At 38.4% G+C, this 22,603-nt stretch overlaps 1 protein-coding gene across 5 annotated transcripts in view; it reads left to right on the top strand.

The window, feature by feature from the left end:
• Positions 1 to 22,603, top strand: part of CDC42SE2 (CDC42 small effector 2) — a 78,245-nt gene that overhangs the window by 25,210 nt on the left and 30,432 nt on the right. For all 5 annotated transcript variants that reach the window (XM_035569363.2, XM_035569361.2, XM_035569359.2 and 2 more), the window contains one exon: positions 21,575 to 21,895. In XM_035569363.2, the coding sequence (XP_035425256.1) occupies positions 21,842 to 21,895 (54 nt within the window). In that variant the 5' untranslated portion in view covers positions 21,575 to 21,841. The remainder of the gene's footprint in view (positions 1 to 21,574; positions 21,896 to 22,603) is intronic.

The following is a 22,603-nucleotide window of genomic DNA, read 5'->3' as shown; positions in this document are numbered from 1 at the left end:
CCATTGTGAACTACTACTTCACATATAGCCTCAACAAAAAATCTGTTTTATCAGTTGTTACATATTGATACTCAGAATTCTTGTGGTAGGTTAATTTCTTTTTCTTCCATATTCTGTTTCTGCTATTCAGTAATGAATTTTTTTACCTAGAGGAAGAGGAGTTGAAAATGGAAACTATTTTTTTTTTTGAGTATCTTCTTTCCTATGACACTACAAATGCTAAACAAGTTTTTCATAGGAAATGGCTGAAAATGTACTGGCACTTACAAGCAAGAGGATACCAAAACCAAACCAAGAAACAGTTTATTGCTAATTATTTGGAATTTGACTTTTATTTCTTAACTTTTTAAATTTATTTGTCTTGCTAAATATTCTGCATGGAAACACTGCCCATATCCCTCTTGCCTTTATAACTGGTGCAACTGTGTTAGCACGTTCACTGAATGAATGCAGTTGTAAATATCAATAAAAGATTTAAATTGATCATTGAGAAGGAAGTTCAATGTCAATGAACAGTGTTTTAAATTGGTAGTTGTGTCCTTTTCTGTATTGTGTCCTAAGCTGGTGTGAGGCTGTGTATCCAGAAGAAGGCCTGGACTTCTAAACAGAAGTCTTTTGAAGATTGGCAGTGTTAGCAGATGGTTCTTCATGCTTTTGAAAACCAGTCGCTAACATCACTACTCATCTTACTAATTCCAAAGTCATGCTCCAATGTTAACTTTCCATAAAATCGCAAGTAAAGATGACTGAACCATAAATGAACAGCTTTTGAAGACCCCTTGGCAGAACTGGAACAACCTGTGGAAGTCGCCTGCAATTTAGGAAGGGCATGGGATTCCTGGTGCACGTGTTCATATGTAAATAGTTGTGATTGAGCGGCTGGGATTCTCCGAGTACTTTCTGGTGGGGGACAGAGGGGGAATGCTCTCTTATGACTGTGCGAGCTCTGAGGAAAAAGATAATGAAGCCCTTTGTGCCCCCCTCCAAAGACATGCGCTTCAATGGGAATGGGCCATGCAGCTGCAACCCTAGCAACAAGGCACTGGAGAAAAGAATTAGGGCAGCTTTCCAAAAGAGAATGGCCACAACTGAGGATGAGCAAATTAAACTGCTGGCATAGCATTTAGAAGAACCTGTGTGCCCATTAGTCTTCGTAGTTTGTTGTTGTTGTTAATTTTTAACACTTAAATTGAAATCCCCGTTCTTTTTTTTTTTTTTTTAATAAATAGGTAAATCAATTACTTAAGACATGCTAGTGTCATTACTGTTTGTTACTTTTAACTGTATCCTGTTTGGGGCTTTAGGAAATTCTGGTATTGAACTTAACACTAAGTATGTTCCCATACACAGTAGAAAAATCTTTGATTTTTTTGTTGCGATTTTATGGGTCTTAACTTAAGAGTCTATTTCCTGAAGAATTCATAATGATGTTTGATACAGTGCACAGTTCATTGCCATAAGTTAAATAGCATGAAGGAATTCAGTTGGAATTTATTTTTTCAGTGTAGATGCATAAAACTCTTAAAGAAGCAGTGGTTTGACAAATTAATTTATTTTAAATATATTTATGTGTGTGTGTATATATATATATTCATAGGACTGTTTGCAAGATTTGTATTGGTTCTTGTAAAGGGGTTATGCTATTGTGACAGATGCTTTCTACAGAAATTAATAATACATGTTTCATTTGTAAGATGCGGCAATCTGATCTATTTGCATAGAGAGCCCTGAATGAATTGGGATAATGCTACTGATGTGAATACAATAAGCTTCATTAATTACCCAGCTGTGGTTGGTGAATCACCAACCACAGTTCTCGCTGCATATTTGGGAGAGAGGGAGAGTTTGTTTGGGAGGGAGACTGAATAGTGAATATCTTAAGCCAAATGGTCTGTGGCTGAGTGTCAGACAAAGAGGTCTTTGGGGAAGTGACTGATGATGTGCTTTAAAGGGCAGCAGCCGTATCTGGCCTTCACAGTGAACCTAGCAGAAGAGCCATCACCCCTTTTCTCTTGGGAGAACCAGGGGAACTGAAATCCACTGAGGAACCGAGTGTACCTTGCTGTGAAGGTGCTATTACGGCATATTGCATCATGGTCATCTAGTTACGGTAATGAAGAAGGGTGACATGACAAGTTTCGTTACTTCATTTCTCTTCCCCAGTTTTGTCTTACCTCCTACGTGCACTCTCCAATGTCTGTGCTGCAGGCTGGCTGTAAATCAGAGCCCAGAGCAGAAGACTTTACGGTTCCTGGATGTGCTCGGATGAGGCTGATGTGCTGACCTGGGGCAGCATAAAGTTAGGAGCACATTCCCATCCACTGACTGTGCTGCAGAGGTGATCATGTCCTGCACAGGGGCAGGGTGGAAAGCTGGAACAGCATCCTTGTAAACTGTTTGAGTGAGATTTGCTGGAGCTTGATTATAGATGGGATGTGCTACTCATTTCTTGGCTTTTAAGTTTTTTATTTTGCCTTTTTCTTCACTTGTTCTATATGCAGCCTGTGCAGTGAAAGAGGGATGAAGGTGAAAGCTGGGAAGAACGTGTTCCCCTAGCAGGTGCATTTATTTATTTGCTGTTAAAGTACAAAGGGAGAAGGCTGGCACCTGCGTCATATTTGGAGGCAACCTGAGTTTCAAATTACAGAATTCTCAGTATTTTTGTGAGCGGTAGAAAAAATAAGGGAACTGTTTGGGTCTGGGTTGAGATTTAAGGCTGTACTGAAATGCTATATTTAACAACTGCATAGAATAAAGTGACCGTTTCCTCTTTGCTATCTTCATATACACACTCAAAAGAGAAAGGTTAAAAACAAGTTGCATGCAGCCACTCTTGTGCTCTTTACTTTCCCTAGCAATTTCTGTAAAGCTAAGAATTTAAAGAGCTCCCCTTTATTTGAGGAAGGGCAACGGTAATGGAAAAAGCACGTTAAAGAGCAACTGTAACTTTTAGCTAAATGCATACCTCTTACACCTTAATCTCAGTTTTCAGATAAAAAATTGTTATGCCAGACAAAGCAATTGGTGTTTTTTTGTTGTTGTTGTTTCCAGATATACACAAGATTTCTTTGTTGACAGATTGAAGGAAAATACCCCCCCACACACAGAAAAGTAAAACCGAACAGTTTTGTGGCATTAGAGGAGATAGGATCTCATTTAAAGCAGGGAAACTTTGCATGGTAAACTGAATTACAGAAGTTCAAAACACATTGCAGAAGTTTGACAGTTAAGTCAAGGTAGTTGCTGCTTGCTTTTCATTTGTGTTGATTTAGTTAAGTCAGTTCTACAAACAGTTTAGATTGTGCCCTCCAGCAAAATCCCAGTGACTCAGTTTCAGACCTTCCATTGGAAAGGATTGTACAGATGAAATATTATGATGTTATTAAATAGTTTTATTGTAAATTAACAGAATGTGAAGGGAGTAAAGATGTCTCTCTGTGTTTTTTTGTTTTGTTTTTCTTGAACAGAGAGGATTCCACTAAATTTAACTGAAATCGTTAGTAATAATGGAGTTTGCCAGTGGTTCTGTTGTGTGCAGAAATGCTTGCTGCAAGTTTTGTAAAGGTCATCAGGAAGACATTTGCCACCTGTATATACTTCAGAGCTGTTACCATCTCTTGTTTAAAATTCGCTACAAAAGTTTTTAAGTTTTGAAGTAACTGGAGAAAAGGGGCAAAAGTTTATGGCTGAATAAAACAGTGCATCTTCTCTCAAAGTCAAAAAATCTGTACTTTTACCTCTTTGTAAAAGTTAGTGTGCTTTTTTGGGCTTTTCTTTAATGTTTCAAACCTTTGTCTGTTTATTTCTAGTTTCTTGGTCATTTGCCACAGCAGTTTTTAAGAGAAAATGAAGCTGTTGTGATACTTTCTGTTTTGTGTTTCCAAATTGCCACAATCCCTGCAAAGGAAAAAGCTTAAACAGTGTTTAAACATAGGTATGGTCGCATCTGAAGTGAAGCGCATACCTGTATCCTTGGCTTTCCTGACCCTGGCAGTACCTGAAAAAGTGGAGGATTTGTACATTATGAAATTGTGATGGTCCATCATGTTTCTCCATAACATATGCAGTCAGGATGATCCCTCTGCTGAATATCTGATATATATGTATCTTGTCATCTAGGGAATTAGGTATTTGCCAAGAGAAATAACTTTGATTAACTAAGTTTACCTGTCAGATGAGTAGAATAAGATGCCACAGAGAACAGGGTAGGCGGAGTTGGCAGGGCAACTTTTTCAAGCTTAAACTTGGAAGGATCTGATGTTAAATCCATCACGAGCTAAGCCTTGTAATTCAGTTCTCTGTCTGTGGCTTGTTCTGTGGCCTTATCAGTGTAGTTTAGAGAAGAGGTCTTGGAGGAACCTGGCAATACTTCCTGATCCAAAGAGCTACAGTGGTGGCTGCTGCCATTTGCCTCGCAGCTTTATTATGTGTGTTGCAAAAAGATTGCCTGTCATGTTGGCTGTCTGGAAAAATTCCGTAGCTGATACTGAATATTTCCCTGTTTCAAGTGGGCAAGCAGTTTTGATTGATGTGAGAACACTTAATTCTTATTTATGGAGAATCTTGTTTGGTGTGGCAGCAGCATTCTTTTCATAGTGAGGAAGCATAAGTATTAAATGTCATATATTTGTTATTCAAGACCTTTTAAGTTTATCAGCAGTATTGTATGTCTAGTGATTGTTTTGGCAGGAGAAATATATACCATGGTTGAAGCACTGTTTACTTTTCAGGCTTCCCTAGGGTTTTTGACTGCTTTGTTTAGGTCAGAAGGTTGGGAAGGTGGAAAGGAGAAGGCAATATTTTTGTTTGTGTGTTGGTTTTATTTCCATTCCTTACGTGTTTGCAGTAGGTAACTTACTAAAATAGATACTGCTTGGAGACGGTATGCCTCTGATCCATACCACAATTATTTATACTGCTTTAAAATGTGTTTTCTAGTAAATAATTTCATTTTTTCCCTCTACTCCCTCCTGAACAAATTTTCATGATATAGGTGTTTGTACTTGAAACCTTTAATTCATTGTGGATAAACAAATACTGTAGGGTAACGTGACAGCAGAACTGAAGTGGTTACAGTGGGAAAAAGAACATAACTTCAGTACTGCACTGGTGTGCCAGGGTAAGACTTCACTTCATGCTGTGAACATCTGCTGTATGTATATACTGGTTTGGACGTTGCAAAAGCAGTATGTAGTGGTCTTTTTTCCTCACCCTATGTGCTTGGAGGAGAGATGTTCTTGCGGAAGGGATGAAAAGGCAAGAAGTAGGCAGGGGCGATGTCTGAGGATGGAGACCTGGACAAATCAGAGGTAGGAGCAGGAAGCACGGCCTCCTCCCTCAAGAATATTTCTGGGGACGTAAGTGTGAAAGGACTCTCTAGCAAGAAGCACCTAGTTCAAACCACGTTGAAGGCCTAGCATTTCATCACCTTCATACTACGGCAGAGGTGGACGCAGCACCGAAGGGTTGTTTGGCTTGCTCTTCCGATATTACCTTCTATCCTGTGGCTGCTGTCCCCAGTGCTCCCCTCTCGCAGCGCTGCTGCAGGAGACCCTGGGCAGCACAGGGGAGAAAATGAAGATGGTGGTGTCAGACAGCTTGAGGGCAATTACCTTGTTTGTTTTAAATGCTTGAAGGTGCACAAAACTCCAGCTAAAGCCTTAGTAGCGGCATAATAGTGCAAGTATCTTGAGGGCGGAGGGGCTTGAGGAGGGGAGATGTTGAGTGGTTTGGGGTTGAGTTTTTCTAAATTCCTGATTCTGCCCTGCCTCCAGTAGCGTTATTCCTTTCCAAAGATTTGAGCTGTAACAGGTGGATTGTCCTACAGAAGCTAGATACATAGACAACAGTGATACATTTACTTAGTTTGTTTGAAACAAAGAGATGTATGGCAAAAAATCAAGGTCAGTTGTAAAGGAGGAAAAAATTTCTACCTTGATTACTTAAATATATATATACCTTGATATTTAAATATATATATGTTGTATGTCATTACTCAGAATGTCATGAATAATAAAAATAATGACAAAAGGCAGGTGAGGTGTGATTTCCCTCCCTCTATGTACACCCTCCTTCTGGATGTTTCCTTGTACAGTAGGGAGAAAAACTGCTTTTTTTGCTGTATTTTGCTTTTTGGAAACAGTGAGGAGGTTGTGAAAATGTTGCTTGAGAAAAGGGAGAAAAAAAGTTAATGGTGGGATGGGATGAAGTTTTTACACAACTCTGAATTATTACTGAAACGAGGACACAAACTTTTAAGACTGAATATAATTAATAATCAGAAAAGCTTTCTAAGGGAAATACTGGATTCCCCATAATTCGTTATCTTAAATTGACATTTGGATGCCTGCTGATAAAAAAAAAAAAAAAAAAAATCACAAATTTGACTAGAGGTTGAAGTTAGTGTTCATTCAATTATGACTTTAATGTCTTTTTGTGTAGAATATTAGATTAACAACATTGTAGAGGCCTCTTCAGATCAGAAGAAATACCAGTGCACTTGATACAATTTTTGTTTGTATGTACAAGTCCTAAACCAAGACTACTTTGAATTAGCTGATGTTAGTCCACACAACAAATGAAAATGTAAGATTTTTTTTTTCTGTTAGAGTTATCAAAAAAAGAAGACTGAAAACTGGACTAAATACAAAACTGTAGAAGCATACTATTGGCCATAAATGAACCATTGTCTTTTATTACTTGTTTTTGTTATTCTTGCTGGTTAAAAATACAAGTACACTTTTAACTTAGTAGTGCTTGACAGAGGACAATCTCACTAAGAAATGCGGATTTGTGACATAGTGATGTACTTGAAAATGCATGCTCTAGTAAATAAGATGTTGTTTTTCTCCATGTAACTGCTGTAGGTCAGCATTAGTAAGTCAGCTTTCCATCCAAGCCATGTTTCTATTTCTTTGGCTTATTTTTTCCTGTATAATTTGTCTCATCTGCAAGCCATTTGTTTCTCATCTGTAGTCTCGTGTCTTAGCTATAAAATCTACATTAAGAACAATGATTAAGCTTTTTAAGATCCTGTTATGTCAGGAAAATCCATTTAAATAGAACATACAGGTTTGCAAAAACAATTGTATATTGACTTTGATACATTAAGAAGCGAAGCAGTATCTGGCGTGATTATAGCCATGTGTTGTTGACTAATTGTAGTAAAAAAAAAAAAAGGCAGATCTTTTTTTATTTTTCATATTTTGGGGATTATTTCCACTTCAAGTGTACCTGAGAGGTAAACATGGATATGTATAGCCAGTGTATATGTGACGTATTAATATATTACATAAAGAGACTTACTGTATTCATAAGGGCTGTCAATAAGGTTGCATAACATTCTTTTCTCACAGTATTGCTGAGTATACAGCAGAGCTTTTATGAATACAGAAGACAAGGTTTACATGGGTGAAATGAAACTAGTAAAAGTTGATAGGGATCACATGCTGACTCTTCATGTGGATACTAGAATTTCACATGACTAGTCGAGAATTAGTGTCAGCAGATATTGCAGCCACTGTCCAATATGCTTATAACATAGCATACTACATTCAGGCTTTCCCACCTAAACAAGCATTAAAACTTTTCTTAAAGTGTTAGCTGAGAAGCAGCATGCAGTATTACTGCCTTAAATGCAGAAGACCACTTATTTTATTTATTCTGAACAGGAAGATCAAATAACTGATGATTCCCTTTAGAAAGAAGAATGTTGCAATTTTATCATGAAACGTTCTGAATATGTGACTTTATAGTTACATTGCTAGAATGCAATGAAAGCAGGTATCAGGACAGCTGTAAAGTTTTTTTTGTTGCTTTTTTTTTTTTTTTATTACCATGGTTTAAGTTGTTGACACTATATTCTTTTTTTTTTTTTTCAGGGCAGATTATTATTGGCCAATTCAGAGTTCTCTAGACAGAATTCAGAGAAACATACCTGTTTCTTTATAGGAAAACGTGATATTTTTATCTTATTTTTTTTCAATACTTTATCCTAAAAATTTGAAGATATACATACGCAATTGTGCGTAACATACACAATTGTAAAATCTAATGATTGCCTGTTGGTCTGTTTTGCTGGGGGAAGGAATGCCCTCTGTCTTTAGTATCATCATGCAGTTTCAGTGTCCCAGTTCTGCAAAAAGTTATACGTTGAAATTGGTGAAAATGGCTTGTGCTTAGAATGTCCTTAGGTATCTTGAGTTATAAATTAATATGATCACTATGCCTCAGTTTCCCATGCGTGCAAAATGCAAAAAGTCAGGAGACTTCCTCAGCATCAGGGTGTTCATGGCAAAGCCAAGAATAGAACCCTTATTTCCTGTCTCCCAGTTTTGCTTTCTATTTCAACAATTAAATTAATTCATGTTAAATAGTTAGCAATGTGATTCATGATGATGGATTACACGCAAAGATCTTTATATATATGCTGTTGTAGGTATGCATGATTTTTTACAATAATTCAGCAATTACCAGGCTTTGCAGTGATGGTCCGGTCACAAACCTGACTTCAGAAATCCTATCAGTGAATTCATGGCCCAAGATGAAGAGTCATGCCTGTGTTAAAATGCAGGGAAAATAGAGTTAAAAACAAAGTTGTCGTTCTTCTACCTGTTTGATACTGGTTCTTGAAGTTTTTACCAACTCTTTAAATGGTTACTGAATCAACTTTTTTATTTTTGGTAATGCAGCGTTGTCGTACATTAAAGATCTTTTCATTTCTTTCCCACAGAATCATTTAAAAATGGAATGGAAAAGATCTGCTCATTCATTTGTTAATTTCTTTGCCAAGATATGACTGTTTGCCTGTGGTTCTTTTTTTGTTTTAACTAATGCTCTGTCCAGTTTAGTGCTAAATGACTCATGTGCTGGAACTTCCACCACTTGCATACTGAGACTGTTCTATAATCTAGTAAAATTTTAGTGAGTGTTTTTCTGATAGTCACCTTCCTGTTTTTGCTCCCTCTCTCCCCTCCCCCCAGCTTTTACTGTTAAATTGTATATTCGTTAACTTAGGGTGAATTGATTAAATCTGTGTTAGAGTAGAAAGAGGACCTAGAGGCTGGGTGTCAGAGTACAGGGTGCTATTTTTTTCCAGCCTGCCTTCAGAAGTTATTTTTTGGGGGCATAATAAACACTTTTCTAATTAAAGGTGTGTTTTATACCTCCATTTATCATCCGAAAATGTGACTATAAATAAAATGTGTATTTAGATAGAAACCTCTTGTATTTGAGCCTCATTCAATAAATAAGCTAGATTAGTTGATCTCATATTTACTCCATGCAACTTAAATTTGGTTTTCATTCATCGGTGAAAACCTTGCACTGGTGTCTTAATCAGTCTGTCTTTATTGACCTCAGTGTTGAAAAATACTTACTTGATACGTGGAGAACTTTCCAGTTAGTATCAGCTAAATACAGAATTCGTCTGTATGGGCGCCAATCTTTACCCTTTAAGGACAACAGAACCTATCTGTGAAACTGAAAGAGAAGTCTCGCAAAAAAATATCTGAGTTGGCTGTGCATGCTGAGTTTCTCTTGAGGTTACTGATAAAAAAAAAAAGTGTTATGATAGCTCTGTACCAATAAATGCATCTCATGCATGAAATGCCTAGAATAAAGAGGTGAGAAAACAGATCCTTTATGTGCAGGCTTTTCGTTGTTGCAATAGCCTGGAAATAGTCTCTTCAGTTTTCACGTGCTGCAGCTTTGGTTCCAGCATGAAAGAGAGCAACACGCAGCACTGTAGGGCATATCGTAAAAACAGCAATGTCTCTAGCTCCTTGTTCCTAACTATCCACGGTGCCTAAATCGCCCACCCAGAGGGATGAGGGGTGGATGGGGCTGTTTGGTGTGTGGGTCATGCTCTGAGGTCCCGAGGCTGGGTCACCTCTGCACATGGACGCTGCCATAGCTGCTCTGTGCTCGCTCTCCATAGGGAGCATGGAAATCATCTCTGTCCCGGGCACCCTTGGTGCTTGTGACAGCTAGCCCCATCGCTTTCAGCCCGGCTCTTGGGGGTGGGGAGGATTGTGGTGTGGTTTCGGGGGGATTTGTGAGCGAGTTGGGATTTTCCTGGTGGTCTTGTGCTGCTGTGGGAGCTTCTTTCTAATCCAGAACAGAACCCCACAGTCAGTCACGTTGAGCCAAGCCTGCTAGGAAGAGTTGGACAGCTTGATCATTTCTGATGTAACCAGACCCTTGTTAAGACTGCAGACAGCACAGGCATTGCGGTTGAGAGTGCGTTTGCAACACCAGTTTCTGAACACCTGCTGTTGTGGTGGAAGATGTGTTTTTCAAACAGCATCTGAGAAGCAGATAGACTTGATGTGAGTTAAGCTTTAGCATACAAGAAGAATATTCTACTTACAAGGAGGTTAAAAATTAAACCAGTGACAGTGAAGGTAAATGGGGCAAAAATGTCATGCTGTTATATTTTCTTTACTGCCCTTTGTAGAAATAGAGTGGACTTGCAATTGAATGTGCCCTTCAGTTTAGAAAGGCTTTTTTTTTTTTTTGTTAAACTGTAAACTATATAGTTCTTGGATGTCAAACAAAATAATTGTCAGTGTAGTGGAGGTAGCATTGAAATCTGCAGCACAGAGATCGCTGGGAGGAAATGTCAGTGGCAGTCTGTACCTTCCCTGTTAGAGGCGGTGGTTGGATTGAGATCGGAGCCTGAAAGTCAGCCTCCTGTCATGTGATTCTTAACGTCTTTTGTACTTTTCTTACCCCCAAGCTTGTGCTTTTAGAAGGAAGAAATACTGTTTTGATTAATTTTCAACTAGGTCACATTGAATAGCTGGCCTGACTCCGCTTTCCAAATGTCATGTAGTAGTTCTGCCTGTAGTGAATGTAACTTCTATTGTGTGACATGACTTTAGTCTAGAACGTATTAGAAAGAGAATAGGAAGGGTGTTTCTAGTGCTAAATAAGGCTGAGAGCAAATAAAAAGCAGTGTTCTTGGGGAATAGAATTAATAGCAGACGCATGAGTACATCGAAGCCAACTGGCTGAAGCAATTTTGCAATCATAATAATTGAGTAAATGTGTTGTAGGTGAATTAGGTCTTCTGCTGGGGAGAAAAAAAAAAAGAAAGAAAACCTTAGCTATCTAAGTATTCATCAGTTACCTCCTCCAGTGTTTTGGAAGATGTCAGTTACCTGCACTCTGTGGGGTGTTTCTGGCAGCTCTCTGCAGGTGCCCCCAGCATCATTGCTACCTGGGGCCAGGATACTGTGGAGGGAGGCAGGCAGGGCTGTCCCACCCTGTGAAATAGCCAATCTTAAACAAACCAAACACTAAATAGAGGTGGCAGGCTGTGCTGAGTCCTCGTGCGTGTTCATGTAACATGTAGAGAATACTTTTTTTTTGCATAACAAAGAGCAGAAAGGTATTTAGTTTGAGAAATGTTTGTATGTATCACAATTCATTCCACTCAAGCATTTTATTTTTGATGCTTTAAGAAACTGAGGTGTTATTTAAAAAAAAAAAAAAAGAAAGAAATTAACAGAAAACAGTGTGCAAGAGCAATTGTTATATTCTTGGAAAAGATTGAATAGTTCGTGATGCAGGATTATCTTTGCAATTTATTCATTGAAACTCATGAAGTTGTTGGCAGACTGAGTTTGCATCTTGGAAATCGTAACCTATTTGTGATACTCAATTTCTTAATAGTATGTGTGGTAGTACAATTTCTAACTACATACTGTGCAGTTATCTTCTGTCTTTTGTATGGGAACAGCTGTACTTGATACAGCTGTACTTAATACAACTAGAAGTTCACTATGGGGTTCAAATACTGTCATCCTGTGGTTATTTGGTGTCAGACTACACTTGTCACGTTGCCTGTTTACTTCCTTATAGCAAGTCACTAACTTGAGAATATAAAACTTCTTTCATATTTAGTAGACAAGCACTGCAAGTCAGCAGCTTTCAGTTTGGGGAGTTGAAGTGCTATTTTAGTATTTACAGGTATGTACAATTTGTCTTAAACCTAGTCGGAGAAGTAATTCCTAGCATGAAGAATTGATGTGCTTTAAATCTTTTTTTCTGCTGAACTGGTTATGTTATCAGTGGAGGTAAGTCATATGCCACTGTATATGCAGGTTGTTGCATAGAACAGCCAGATCACTTCAGATTTACGGTGGTTTTACATTGGCAATAAAACTGTAGATAACTTAACCACTGTTGAGATATGACCCAGAGGGCATTTTCCAAATTGGCATTTTTAATAGTAATGGCCTTGAACTGTTTGTGGGTACACAGGGAATATAATCCAGAGTTTCTTGGCATGATAAGCGGGTCATTTCTGAGGAGACAATTTAACTTCCTGTACATTCAGATGTCAGAACAGTAGTGGCTGTTCTGTTGAGAATACATACTTTGTTATAATGTTTCTGGAACATTTTGAAACTGCCTTTGTTTCTTAACTAGGTCAATAATTTTGGTATCTCCATTGAAATTGCATTTCAGAGCTAGAAATTTGTCTTGTGTACTGTGTATTTTTATTTTAAATTGGCTATTTTTCTATGTATTTTATGGCATAGTATCTTTTCTCTCAGAATACTTGTTTCTAAAATTGCACGTCTCCACCTGGTTCCTTAAGCTTTATTGATATATAATTTAACTTAATTTGGGAAAGTTTGTGTGTTTCTTTCTATATAAAAGACATACCAAACAACAAACTTCATCTGCACTTTCAACCAAAAGAGTAATAGGTAAATATCGTAAAATGAAAATCTTTGAAAATGTTCAATATTTTGTTTGCAATTAAATTTTTCATGCTCTTGCCTTTAAGTGTCTAGATAAACATTACATCAGTGTTTTGAAAAAGACATGAAAGAACTCTCTGAGGTCAAATATTTTTTGTAAATACCCCAACTGAATATTGAGTATCATTTGTAGTCACTCTGAGAACTTGGGGGATGGAGAAGGAACGAGAAATAATTCCTTGTAACTGATTTGCAGCTTCTGAATCAAGCTGCAGTCTGAAAGTGGTCCCAAAGTAGGATACTGGATTATAGGATTTCCTCTGTGAAACAATCATGTCTAGATAGGTACTATTATAGCTACTAACAAGTTATGTCTATATGTGCATGTTAATAGCTTAGTGTACACAATCTTAGCAACAAAAATCTCCTGAGGACTTCCTTCATCTTTCCTCTTTAAATCTCATTCTGTTTTGAAAAATAAGCATTGCTTTCAGCAAAAGAAAAGGTGCTGTTGACCTGCAAAGCCTTATTTCAGACTGATGGCAACTCTAATATATTTTTTCTTTACCAGCTGACCCTAGAAACTTTTTTTCAGTTTGTGGTGGTTCTACTTTATATAGACTAGCTGTTTCAAGTTTGTAGAGGTAAGAATTTTTTTACCTTTATGGTTATTTCCATATTTGCTGTATTACAGCATGATGGTCTTGGTCATGGGAATGAAGTCTTTTGTGATCACTGCAGTTACTGAGTTACGTTTTTGTGTCTGGCTTCACACAAGTGCATGCACATGCGGTCATAGTATTTTGTAGGCTTTTGGTATGTAGAGATGTATAGGAGGGGTTACCTGTGCTGTGGAAGTCATGTGTGCTTCTTCCTTAGTAGTTCTATTTCAATGTATTGTGGGGTTTGTTGGTGTCTTTTTTTGTTTCTGTTGTTTTGGCAATTGTTCAAGGATTCTAGAATTAGGACACTTTCCTGCGTTACGGCAGATCTAAATTATAATACGCGAACCCAACTCTTTGTTTCAACAGTTATTTTTAGCTTTTCTTTTTGCTTGAGTGACTTGAGAAATGTCTGGAGGCAGAGGAAGAGAGGCAGCTATTGCTGTATAATGCTATACCAAGATGAAACCTGACCCTGGTGCCTGGGCGTCACGTTGGGCTGCATGTCGCCCAGTGCTGCTCCAGATACCGATGGGAGAAGGGCAAAACCTGAGCCAGCTTTTCAGATGTTGTTCATGTGCTCCAGTCTCAAAGCAAGCGTGGCCGTGGCAAGTGTTTTCACATGTATGTGTGCTTCCGAGTAGAGCACTCTTTGTGAGACTCGCTTTGTCAGGTTGGTGTAGGTCCCCATGCTCACCTTCACGGTGAAGTCGCAGCAGGCCTGTTTAGCACTTACCAGCTCCTACCGGTCCTGGTTCTACAGTATGCCTCCATGACATCATGCTATTCCTGCCTAATGTTGGTGGTGGTTCTTCTGTTTCTCCTCTGTTTCAGACTTCTTCTGAAATAAAGCAAGTATTTTAATACATTGATCTGAAATGTCTAGTCAGGAAAAACTGACCCCACTGCAGAGCAGCAGCAGCCTGATTTGTAAAGGTAGGGGCAGGTAGGGCTGTTGTGTGAGCAGTTTGAACGAGCGGTGACCGCAAGCGGTGGGGTTTGAGGCCCCCACATCTGGGATCTGCGTGAGGAGAAGCGTCTGAGGGGAGCACTGAGGAGCGAGGCCGTCCACGGAGATGGAATCGCTGGGCCCCATCTCCAGCTGCTGCACCTACACATTCCCGACATCCTGCCTCGCCTTGCTAGTCCGGAGTGACCCAGCTGTCTTCAAAATGATTTTAAGTTTCCTTCAGCCATCCCCCATGTGCATACATGCCTGCATGTACATAGAGTTCATCATCTGAAGCAACTAACAATAGAGAAACTGATAAAAGGGCTAGAGAATAAATATGGAGAGATGACAGGGCCCTAAAGGCTAGTAGATGAAAAATGTGCGCTTCTGTGGCTCTTTGAAGAACTTTGAAGAGAAAGTGATTACTTCTGGTATATCAGTTTTCTGTGGAAAAAGGAATATTAAATGCTGTGAATGCTTTTTACCTATTGTCATAGTAAAGAACAGGTAAGGGTCCTTTGAATATCTCATATGGTCTGTCAAGTAGTTGGTTGTGGATTTTTTTTTTCCTGTGGGCCATACTACTCCTGTAATACTACATTGTTGTTAGAATAATGAACTCCATGGACCCGGATGTTGATCGTTTCCTGTCATTACTTTAGAAGTAATAATTGGGAGCTGTTTAGGGATTTTTTTTTTTGTTTCTATTCTTTACAGAAATCATACAGTTTTCAGATCCTGCATTAGAGCACTAGTTTGAGGTGTTTTTTTTTTTTTTTTTTTTTATCTCTAACTGGTATTACCATTCAGAATTAGTAAGGAGATTGGATGAGAATAGAAAAAAAAATCTTTTGTGCTGTCTTCAGTAGGGTTTGTCAGCTAAGAAGATAATGTTATTGGCCAATTGAAACTTTAAATATAATTTTAAAAATCATGTTACCCAGTGTGAATTGACAGGAAACATGCAGTTAGATTTCCTATAAACATAGGATTAGATTTTCAAAGGCCTCCACTTGTTATTAATGGACTTTTTCTTAGACAGGACAAATTATATTATGCCTAGAGTTTATCTTGGGTAGAACAACATATTTCTTTTGTCTTAGGTTTGTCTTTCTGTTTTTAGGTCTTAGGTTTGTCTTTCTGTTTTTAGTAAATTTGGATCAATAGTTGTCTGTTAGTCTTTGTATATTTTCATAGAGCAGAACTGCTAAATGTTCAGTGTTGTGGTTTTCAGAGAGGGAAGTTCCTGTTTGCACGTATGGCAGATCTGTGTGTGAAAAATAATATAAGCTGGGTGCATCAGCTCTTTTAGAAAACTGCATTGAACCCATGGAGGCTTGGAGGCTGGGCCACTTAACTGAAATAATTAAATTTAGCAGAGTGGCTATGGAGTAAAAAAAAAAAAAAAAAAAAAAAATCAGGGAATTATGGGTAGGAAGGGTTTACCAAAAAAAAAAAAAGGCATGACACTCATCAATGATAAGAACAACTGTTTGAGCTTCATGTTACCAGTCTTATAAAGATGTTTAAAGACCCTGTACTTTATGCTTCCAATTGGCTTTCCTGACTGTACCTGCTTTATTGTTTTCTCTTAGAGACATGATATGAAATGCCTGGTATTTCTCCTTACTGGCTTACCGCTGTTCCCTTCCTGCATCTTTTGTTGCCATCCCTTCCTACAAACTTAGAACACACAAAATGTTCAAAACCATATCATAGGAAAAGGCATGAATAAAATATTTTTATACAGTATCAGGACCTATTCTTTAAATGTTTAAAAATGCACAAGAAAGTCTTAACTCAAATTTTGAAGACGCTTATTCATTTTCTTGAAACTTAAACCCTGAAGCATATGGCACGGAGGGAGGAATAGATATGGGAAAGTTATGAGGAAGTGAAAAATAGATTTCGGCCTTACTCAGCCTGTGCTGACGGTGTGTATTATCCCTGGTCTGGCAAGAGCTCTGCGCAGCTCCGGTTTCTCGGGGTTTTAGAGTGCAGAGATAACTGGTGCACTGAAAGCAGCGGCAAAGTCCCCGGCAGTGTCTGCTCGGGCTGGGGAGAGGGAGGAAGAGTGCTTCTGCAAGTGCCTCAGCACTGCCGAGACAGCCTCTGGTACAAAATTCGGGTATGAAGGCAACTTTCTCAGTAAGTAGCGTTTTTTCTAAGCCTACATTGCTTGTCTTACAAGTCATTTTATTTCCAAAAGTAGTTTGAAAATCAAGCCGTCAGGGAAGTAAACGCTTCCCACTTCCTTTGTGAGCTGGAAAGCATCCACCAGTTGCTATGGCTTAAAGTCCATGGAAGTGGTGCATGAGCTCAACCTGTTAGTTTGGATACACCTTAACCTCATCTCTCCCATACATATTCAAGTGACAGAAAGAAAAGAATCTGCTAAGCAGCTAGAGGAAAAGGTACGGCTATAATATAGATTTAAAGGGAAAAATATGAAAAAAATAACAAAGTTTAAAAAAAAAAACTCTAATTTTCTATTGATGAAGGATTGAAACAATTGACAGCTGTTTGGGGCATCTAAGGCAAAAGAAAACAAATTTAGGAAATTATTCTTCCATATGAAGAACAATTGTAAATTTCTTTCCTATAAATTACTGGAGACTAAAAAACTCATAGTAGTCCTAGCCATGACTTTGTGCATACATGTGCATGTCGTGGTACATCTTGACATGCTGTGAAATACTTAGTTATGACTTGGTATATATGCTTTACTTCTTTTTTTATTTTTTTCCCCCTCCTTAAATAATAGTTTGAGCTTTGGGGCAAATTAGTTAAATTCAGATGTTAACACCTGCAGTCATTTTCTTTCTCTTCCTGTGGTTTTGTTTGCTTCAAGTAATTGTCATAGCCTTGTTACCACACTTCCTGTCTGAAGCTATAGCAAACAGTTACACAGCCAGAGGATATAGAGGTTGACCCTTAAAAGGAACTTTATAGGTGTTTCTTAAAAACAGTAGGCTTTTCTTAACCTACATGATTCATAAGTAGATTTATTCCAACTGTACCCTCCACAGCATGCAGCATATATCCCTGTTTGGATCAACTAAGGTAAATGCTCTCTAACCCTCTTTTTGCCAGTAAGTGTGAAGAGCTCAGAGGAGAGAATGTCTGACTTCTGTTTTATCCTTTCTTATTTCTTGCTCTGTTTAACTTTTCTGTAGGACATGAATACTTACAGTATCAGCTGTCTCTCTTAGTAACAGAATGTGCTCCACACCCCTACTAACCACTGAGGCAGTGTTTGCACTTACCACCTTTATGACTGGTATTTAACAGTAGGCAATAGTTTCGTTTTTTTGCATTACATCAGCTATTTTAGTATAAACTTCGAAGTAATGAAAATAACCTTACTGGTTTCCCCTTTGAATAACAATGCATCCTCCTTTTTAGTATTTTAATTTTTTTCATATTAAGCATTACTATAAATGAGATAAAATTAGTGTGTATGCTAATATCTTGCAAGTATGCAAGATATGTGGCAAAGAAGTTCAGCAAATAACTCTACAAGTTATTGGTTTATGAACTGAATGCTCTAAATAAAACAAGTCAAATTCAAAGTTCAGAAAGTTCAAACTGGATAAAAGCAAACAGGTGTTTCACCATTGATCACCATTTTGACTTTCTAGTTCAGGTAGAATAAGCACTTTGTTCTTTCAACATGAGCTGTGCGGTGTTCTGCCACTCCAAGCACCTCAAAGCTGTGGAAGGAGGAAAACCGAGGAGTGGTGGAGCTGCTGTCTTCAACTGCACACTTCAGTTGTGGCCCCAGTGTTGTCCCCTTGATCTGGCAGGTCTGCAGAGATGAACACAGGAGTTTACACACATGTGGTGTGGTTCACTGATACCACAGTGCCATGTTAACAGCTTGATCCTGTGACGAAACAGCTGGCTGTGAGGTTCTGTGTAAGTTTTAGGATCTCCTTAATTGTGGCCAGATTTGGGGTAGTCCAGGCTTTGCAGGAACACTTTCTTAGGAAATTGTTGGAGGACTGGTATTACATAGTTGTCTGGCTTGTGTTTGTAGGTCAGTGTATTGATTTTCCTTTCTCTCTTACTCTTTAATAACCAGTAATTTGGAAAAGAAGAGCAGAATTTCCCTATTTCAGTTTGTTCTTTAAACAAGCTACTAGCAGCATAAGAGAAGTGCAAGTGCGTTCCTGTTGACTCCACAGCGTTGATACCCCTTTTTGCCTTCAGCTGAATTGTTTTTTCTTTCCATTTTGGTGCAGCATATTTATACCCGGTCTTTTATGTTAACTTGGCCACTGTATAGATCACGTTTATAGCAGAGCGGGATGTATAAAAATCCAGCACTCTTTAACAGATACCTCTCAGCCTTTGCTTGCCTTCTGAAGGATGCAGTTACAGTCAGTTTTGTCCATACTTAGTGGTGTGTTTTCCTCCCCCCCCCCCCCCCCCCCCATTTTTATTTGTAATTGAAAGAGTACATGTTGAAAAACTGCTTGATACTGCTGGTAGAACCAAGAAATTTAAGGCAAATGTGGCCCTCTATAGCTTATAGAGGAGAAAAATGCATTTTTAAGAATAAATGTATAATCAGAGAAAATTACTTGTAATCTCTAGCTTGGTTTTGGCACTTGGTAGCTTTTCGTGTAAGGGGGCAGGTCGGTTTTAGAACTATGTCCTTGAGGATTCAAGTCCACCACGATGAGTCTGACTGGGTGGAGAGAATCTTGTGCGCACTTGAGTATTTTGTAACCAGGAAAAGCATTCCAGGCTCAGAGAAACATGGCCAAGCCTTTCAGTTTTGTTCCCAGGGCTTCAGCTGAGCATAGAGCTTAAAAGCTGCAGCAAGACGAAGAGTGCTGTAGCTACTAGCACGCAAGTGAGTGGGCCAATCAACAGAGGAATTTCCCAGCCCTTTCCATGTATGTGTTCTGTACAGGGCTCTAGTAGCTGGAGGAAAATTAACCCTTTGTGAAAACAAGAATGTGATATGTTATATCTGGATCTTGTCAGATCTAAATAAGCACCAGTATTAAAAGGAGCTGCACATCAAAATACTGCATCACTTGCCTGACAGGAGAGGATGCATGCAAGACTCCTGCTTATAGCTTGTGCAGGTTACAACATATTAGACTTCAGAATGCTGTAATTTTGAGTACTTGCTTTTGCAATTGCTCATAATCTGAATGGCTAGAGTTAGGAGAGCATTGCTGCATTTCAGGACAACTTGGAGCCTGTCAGAAGCAAAACCCTCAGTTTTAAGTAGAGATAAGCTGTACAGTTGCTGGGCTAAAAATGTTAATTGTTATATGTTTAACAGAAATTTGCCATGTTCTAGTTCCAATTTTGTTACATATTAAATCAAGTCAAGAAAAGAATTATGTGGGATGCAAATTCTGAAATTGGAGGGAACAGCAGTGTATTTTCTTATCAAGCTTTTCTACGTTAGGCTCTGGCTATTTAAAGTTGATCCAACTTTAAGTCACTAGAATTGAGAAAATGATGCAGAGTTGCCTAATTATGATGTGAGAACTTCCTTAGAGACATTTAGTGTTTTAAGTTATTTCCTTTTAAGTTCTATTACAGTTCACACTGTTGGTTGATAATTCCCGTGTTTGATTGCAGCTTCTTGACACATACATGGGGTTTAGATGGCCATTTCTGAGGCAGAAATCATCATCTTAAATCATAAAAAATAAATATTAGTACTGTACTAAAGCCTCTTTTTGAAATGAGACTGTCAAACCAAAGGTCGTATAGAAGGATCTTTTTTGTTTATTTTTTTCATATCTCTGTTCAATCAAATTGCTTTGATCTGTGTGGTATTAGTGATAAGGAAAGACAGTAAAATATTCTTTCTTCCATTCTGACTTTTGGGTAAGAAATGCATATAAACTTACTTTAAACACTACTGATAGCTCTTTCAAGGCTAGGAGGTCGATGTTCTTTTGCTAGAGTTTTCCTATTTAGATGTTACCGCAGCACGCATTTATTTATTGAAGAACCTCTGTCAGCCTCTGGAAAGGTAAGAAGTGGGAAGGCTTCCCAGAGGTTTGGACTTAGTACAAAAAAGGTGCTGCTGTTTCTTCGTATGCGCATCACAGCCAACAATCCTGGAAAGTACCTGGCTTGTAGTGGCAGCACAGTACAGTAGCTTGGCTTGTGTGCAGTAAATTAGGGACCTCATGGCTAACATGTGTCGTATGTAGAAAACTGATGAAGGCAGCAGCTAAGTGTGACTGCTCTGCCAGACAAGCAACTCATGCGAGCCGCTCTGTGTGTATATACAGATACGTACATAAAGATGTTGCTTGTGTATCCCATGGGCTCTCCACTTCACTCTGTGAAGAGCTGCATACAGACAGCAATGCATAGGTATGCACATAAAAAATTTCTATGAATGATGTTGCAGCCATATGTAAAACTATTAAGGAGTATGTATGTGAATTTTTCCGAATATTCTTTCTTTCACTTCCATTTCTCTCCAAATTAATTGTATGATAGATGGCAAGATAAATGACCAAAATGAAATCTCGCTGGAATTTTTATTGCACTCTTAGTGAAAGAAACCAGGTTGGAGATTAACCAATAAATGTTACTTTAGCAAAGGAATGGTTGGAATCTCGAGCCTCAGTTGTTCCACATGAAGAATTTTAAAGGTTTAAGGAAACAGTTTCAAACTCTACAAGTAATCTCCTATTTTGAAGTAAATTGTACATGAAACAGCAGGATCAAGAGAGAAGGCAAATGGTCTTGAGTGTTAACCAAGTTTGTCCTTTCTGCAGATTTTTTTCTTGGTATTTAGAAAATCATGCTTTTTGTTTGACAGCTGTGCTACGAGGTTGGTGTTAATTGTATTTAAAACTTGCTCTGTAAATGGATTGTGGAATTTTGCTATGAAGATACATGAAGTGCCAATAGGCAGAATTTCCTAAGTTAAAAGGGTGTATGTGTGGTCAATTGTCACTTTCAAAAATGACATTAGAAAGTTAGAATCAGATCAAACCAAGAAGGCTGCCAGAAGATTGGACACCAGTCCTCAATATTGCTTCATCTAGCAAAAGCTAGAATCTAAACCTCGTCTGGATTTCTGTTAAATGCCATTTGGAGTAGTCATTGTAGAAATAAGCATGTTACTTGTTTGCTAGTATCTCTTCACTCAGTGGTTCAAGATACCACCAAGAAATCACAGGTGTGGGTGGCTCTCTGGGAGTATGAAATTCTGTATCTTATTTTTTTTTGATATAATGTACTTCTGTTTTCAGGTTCACTTAACGCTAGGGACCAAAGAAGCGTACGTAACATTTCTGTGGTGCTGGGACCAACCTGCTGAAAGAATACTCTGAAATAATTTTCTAACTTCACCGTGTTTTCCTGGAACTGATTTGTCTTCAGAGAAAAGCTCGAGAGAAAAAGAAATTCACATTGGAACAATTATAAATAAACCTATGTAAAGAACTTACTACCTGGAGATACGTTTACAGAAGTCAAGTCCTGCTTTTCATCTGCGTACACACTTCAGACTGTAAACAATGAGCGAGTTCTGGTTGTGTTTCAACTGCTGCATTGCAGAACAGCCTCAGCCTGTAAGTATGAATATCAGCACTGCTTTGTTTGTAATTAACTGTATTGCTCAGATTTTCTGTTTTTGTTACGGCTTTTTAAATTAGTGCTCTTTGACCAAGCTCAGTGAGAAGTAAGGAATTAACTAATGGCTTAGTGGGGACGGAAAAATGTCTGTTCTAGATGGATGCCACATACCTTTTTTCCTATCCTTAATCTCATTTCTATCCAAAGTCTTTCAAATGCAAGCTTGTATGTTTGAATTGAAGGGGGGAAGGGAAGGAAGGAAGGGTGAAGAGGACCTAACTTCGCACTGCAATATCTGCCAAAAAGCAGAAGGAAATCTGGACATGTCATGACTTCTGTACTGTGTAAGGCCTGTCTTGAGATGTGGCTGGACAATGGTGAAGGAAGGGAATAGTTCTCTTAAGAAACACAGAGTGAAATCCAGTACACCTTAACTGAAGTCAGGATTTCAGACTTAGTTGCTTTTTTAATTTTTAGATGAAATCTTTGGAGAGTGAAGGGATGTTCTCATGCTGTGGATATTTTTGTCAAGAATTCAGAATGTCTCTTGTGTGGAAAAAGTACACAGTGAACAAGTGGACAGAAGAACATTTAAAGCATACGTAAGGAAATAAGTACAGAAATACTGTTAGGTTTCTTGAACTAGCTTTAGAGTGTGCATTAAGTCCAGTGCTGTGGGAGAAAGTCCGCGTGCTTGAGGGTGG

This window comes from Cygnus atratus, chromosome Z (assembly GCF_013377495.2).
Source record: "Cygnus atratus isolate AKBS03 ecotype Queensland, Australia chromosome Z, CAtr_DNAZoo_HiC_assembly, whole genome shotgun sequence".
NCBI lineage: Eukaryota > Metazoa > Chordata > Aves > Anseriformes > Anatidae > Cygnus > Cygnus atratus.
The sequence above is the reverse complement of the archived record's forward strand: the minus strand, read 5'-3'. Positions and strand labels throughout refer to the sequence as shown.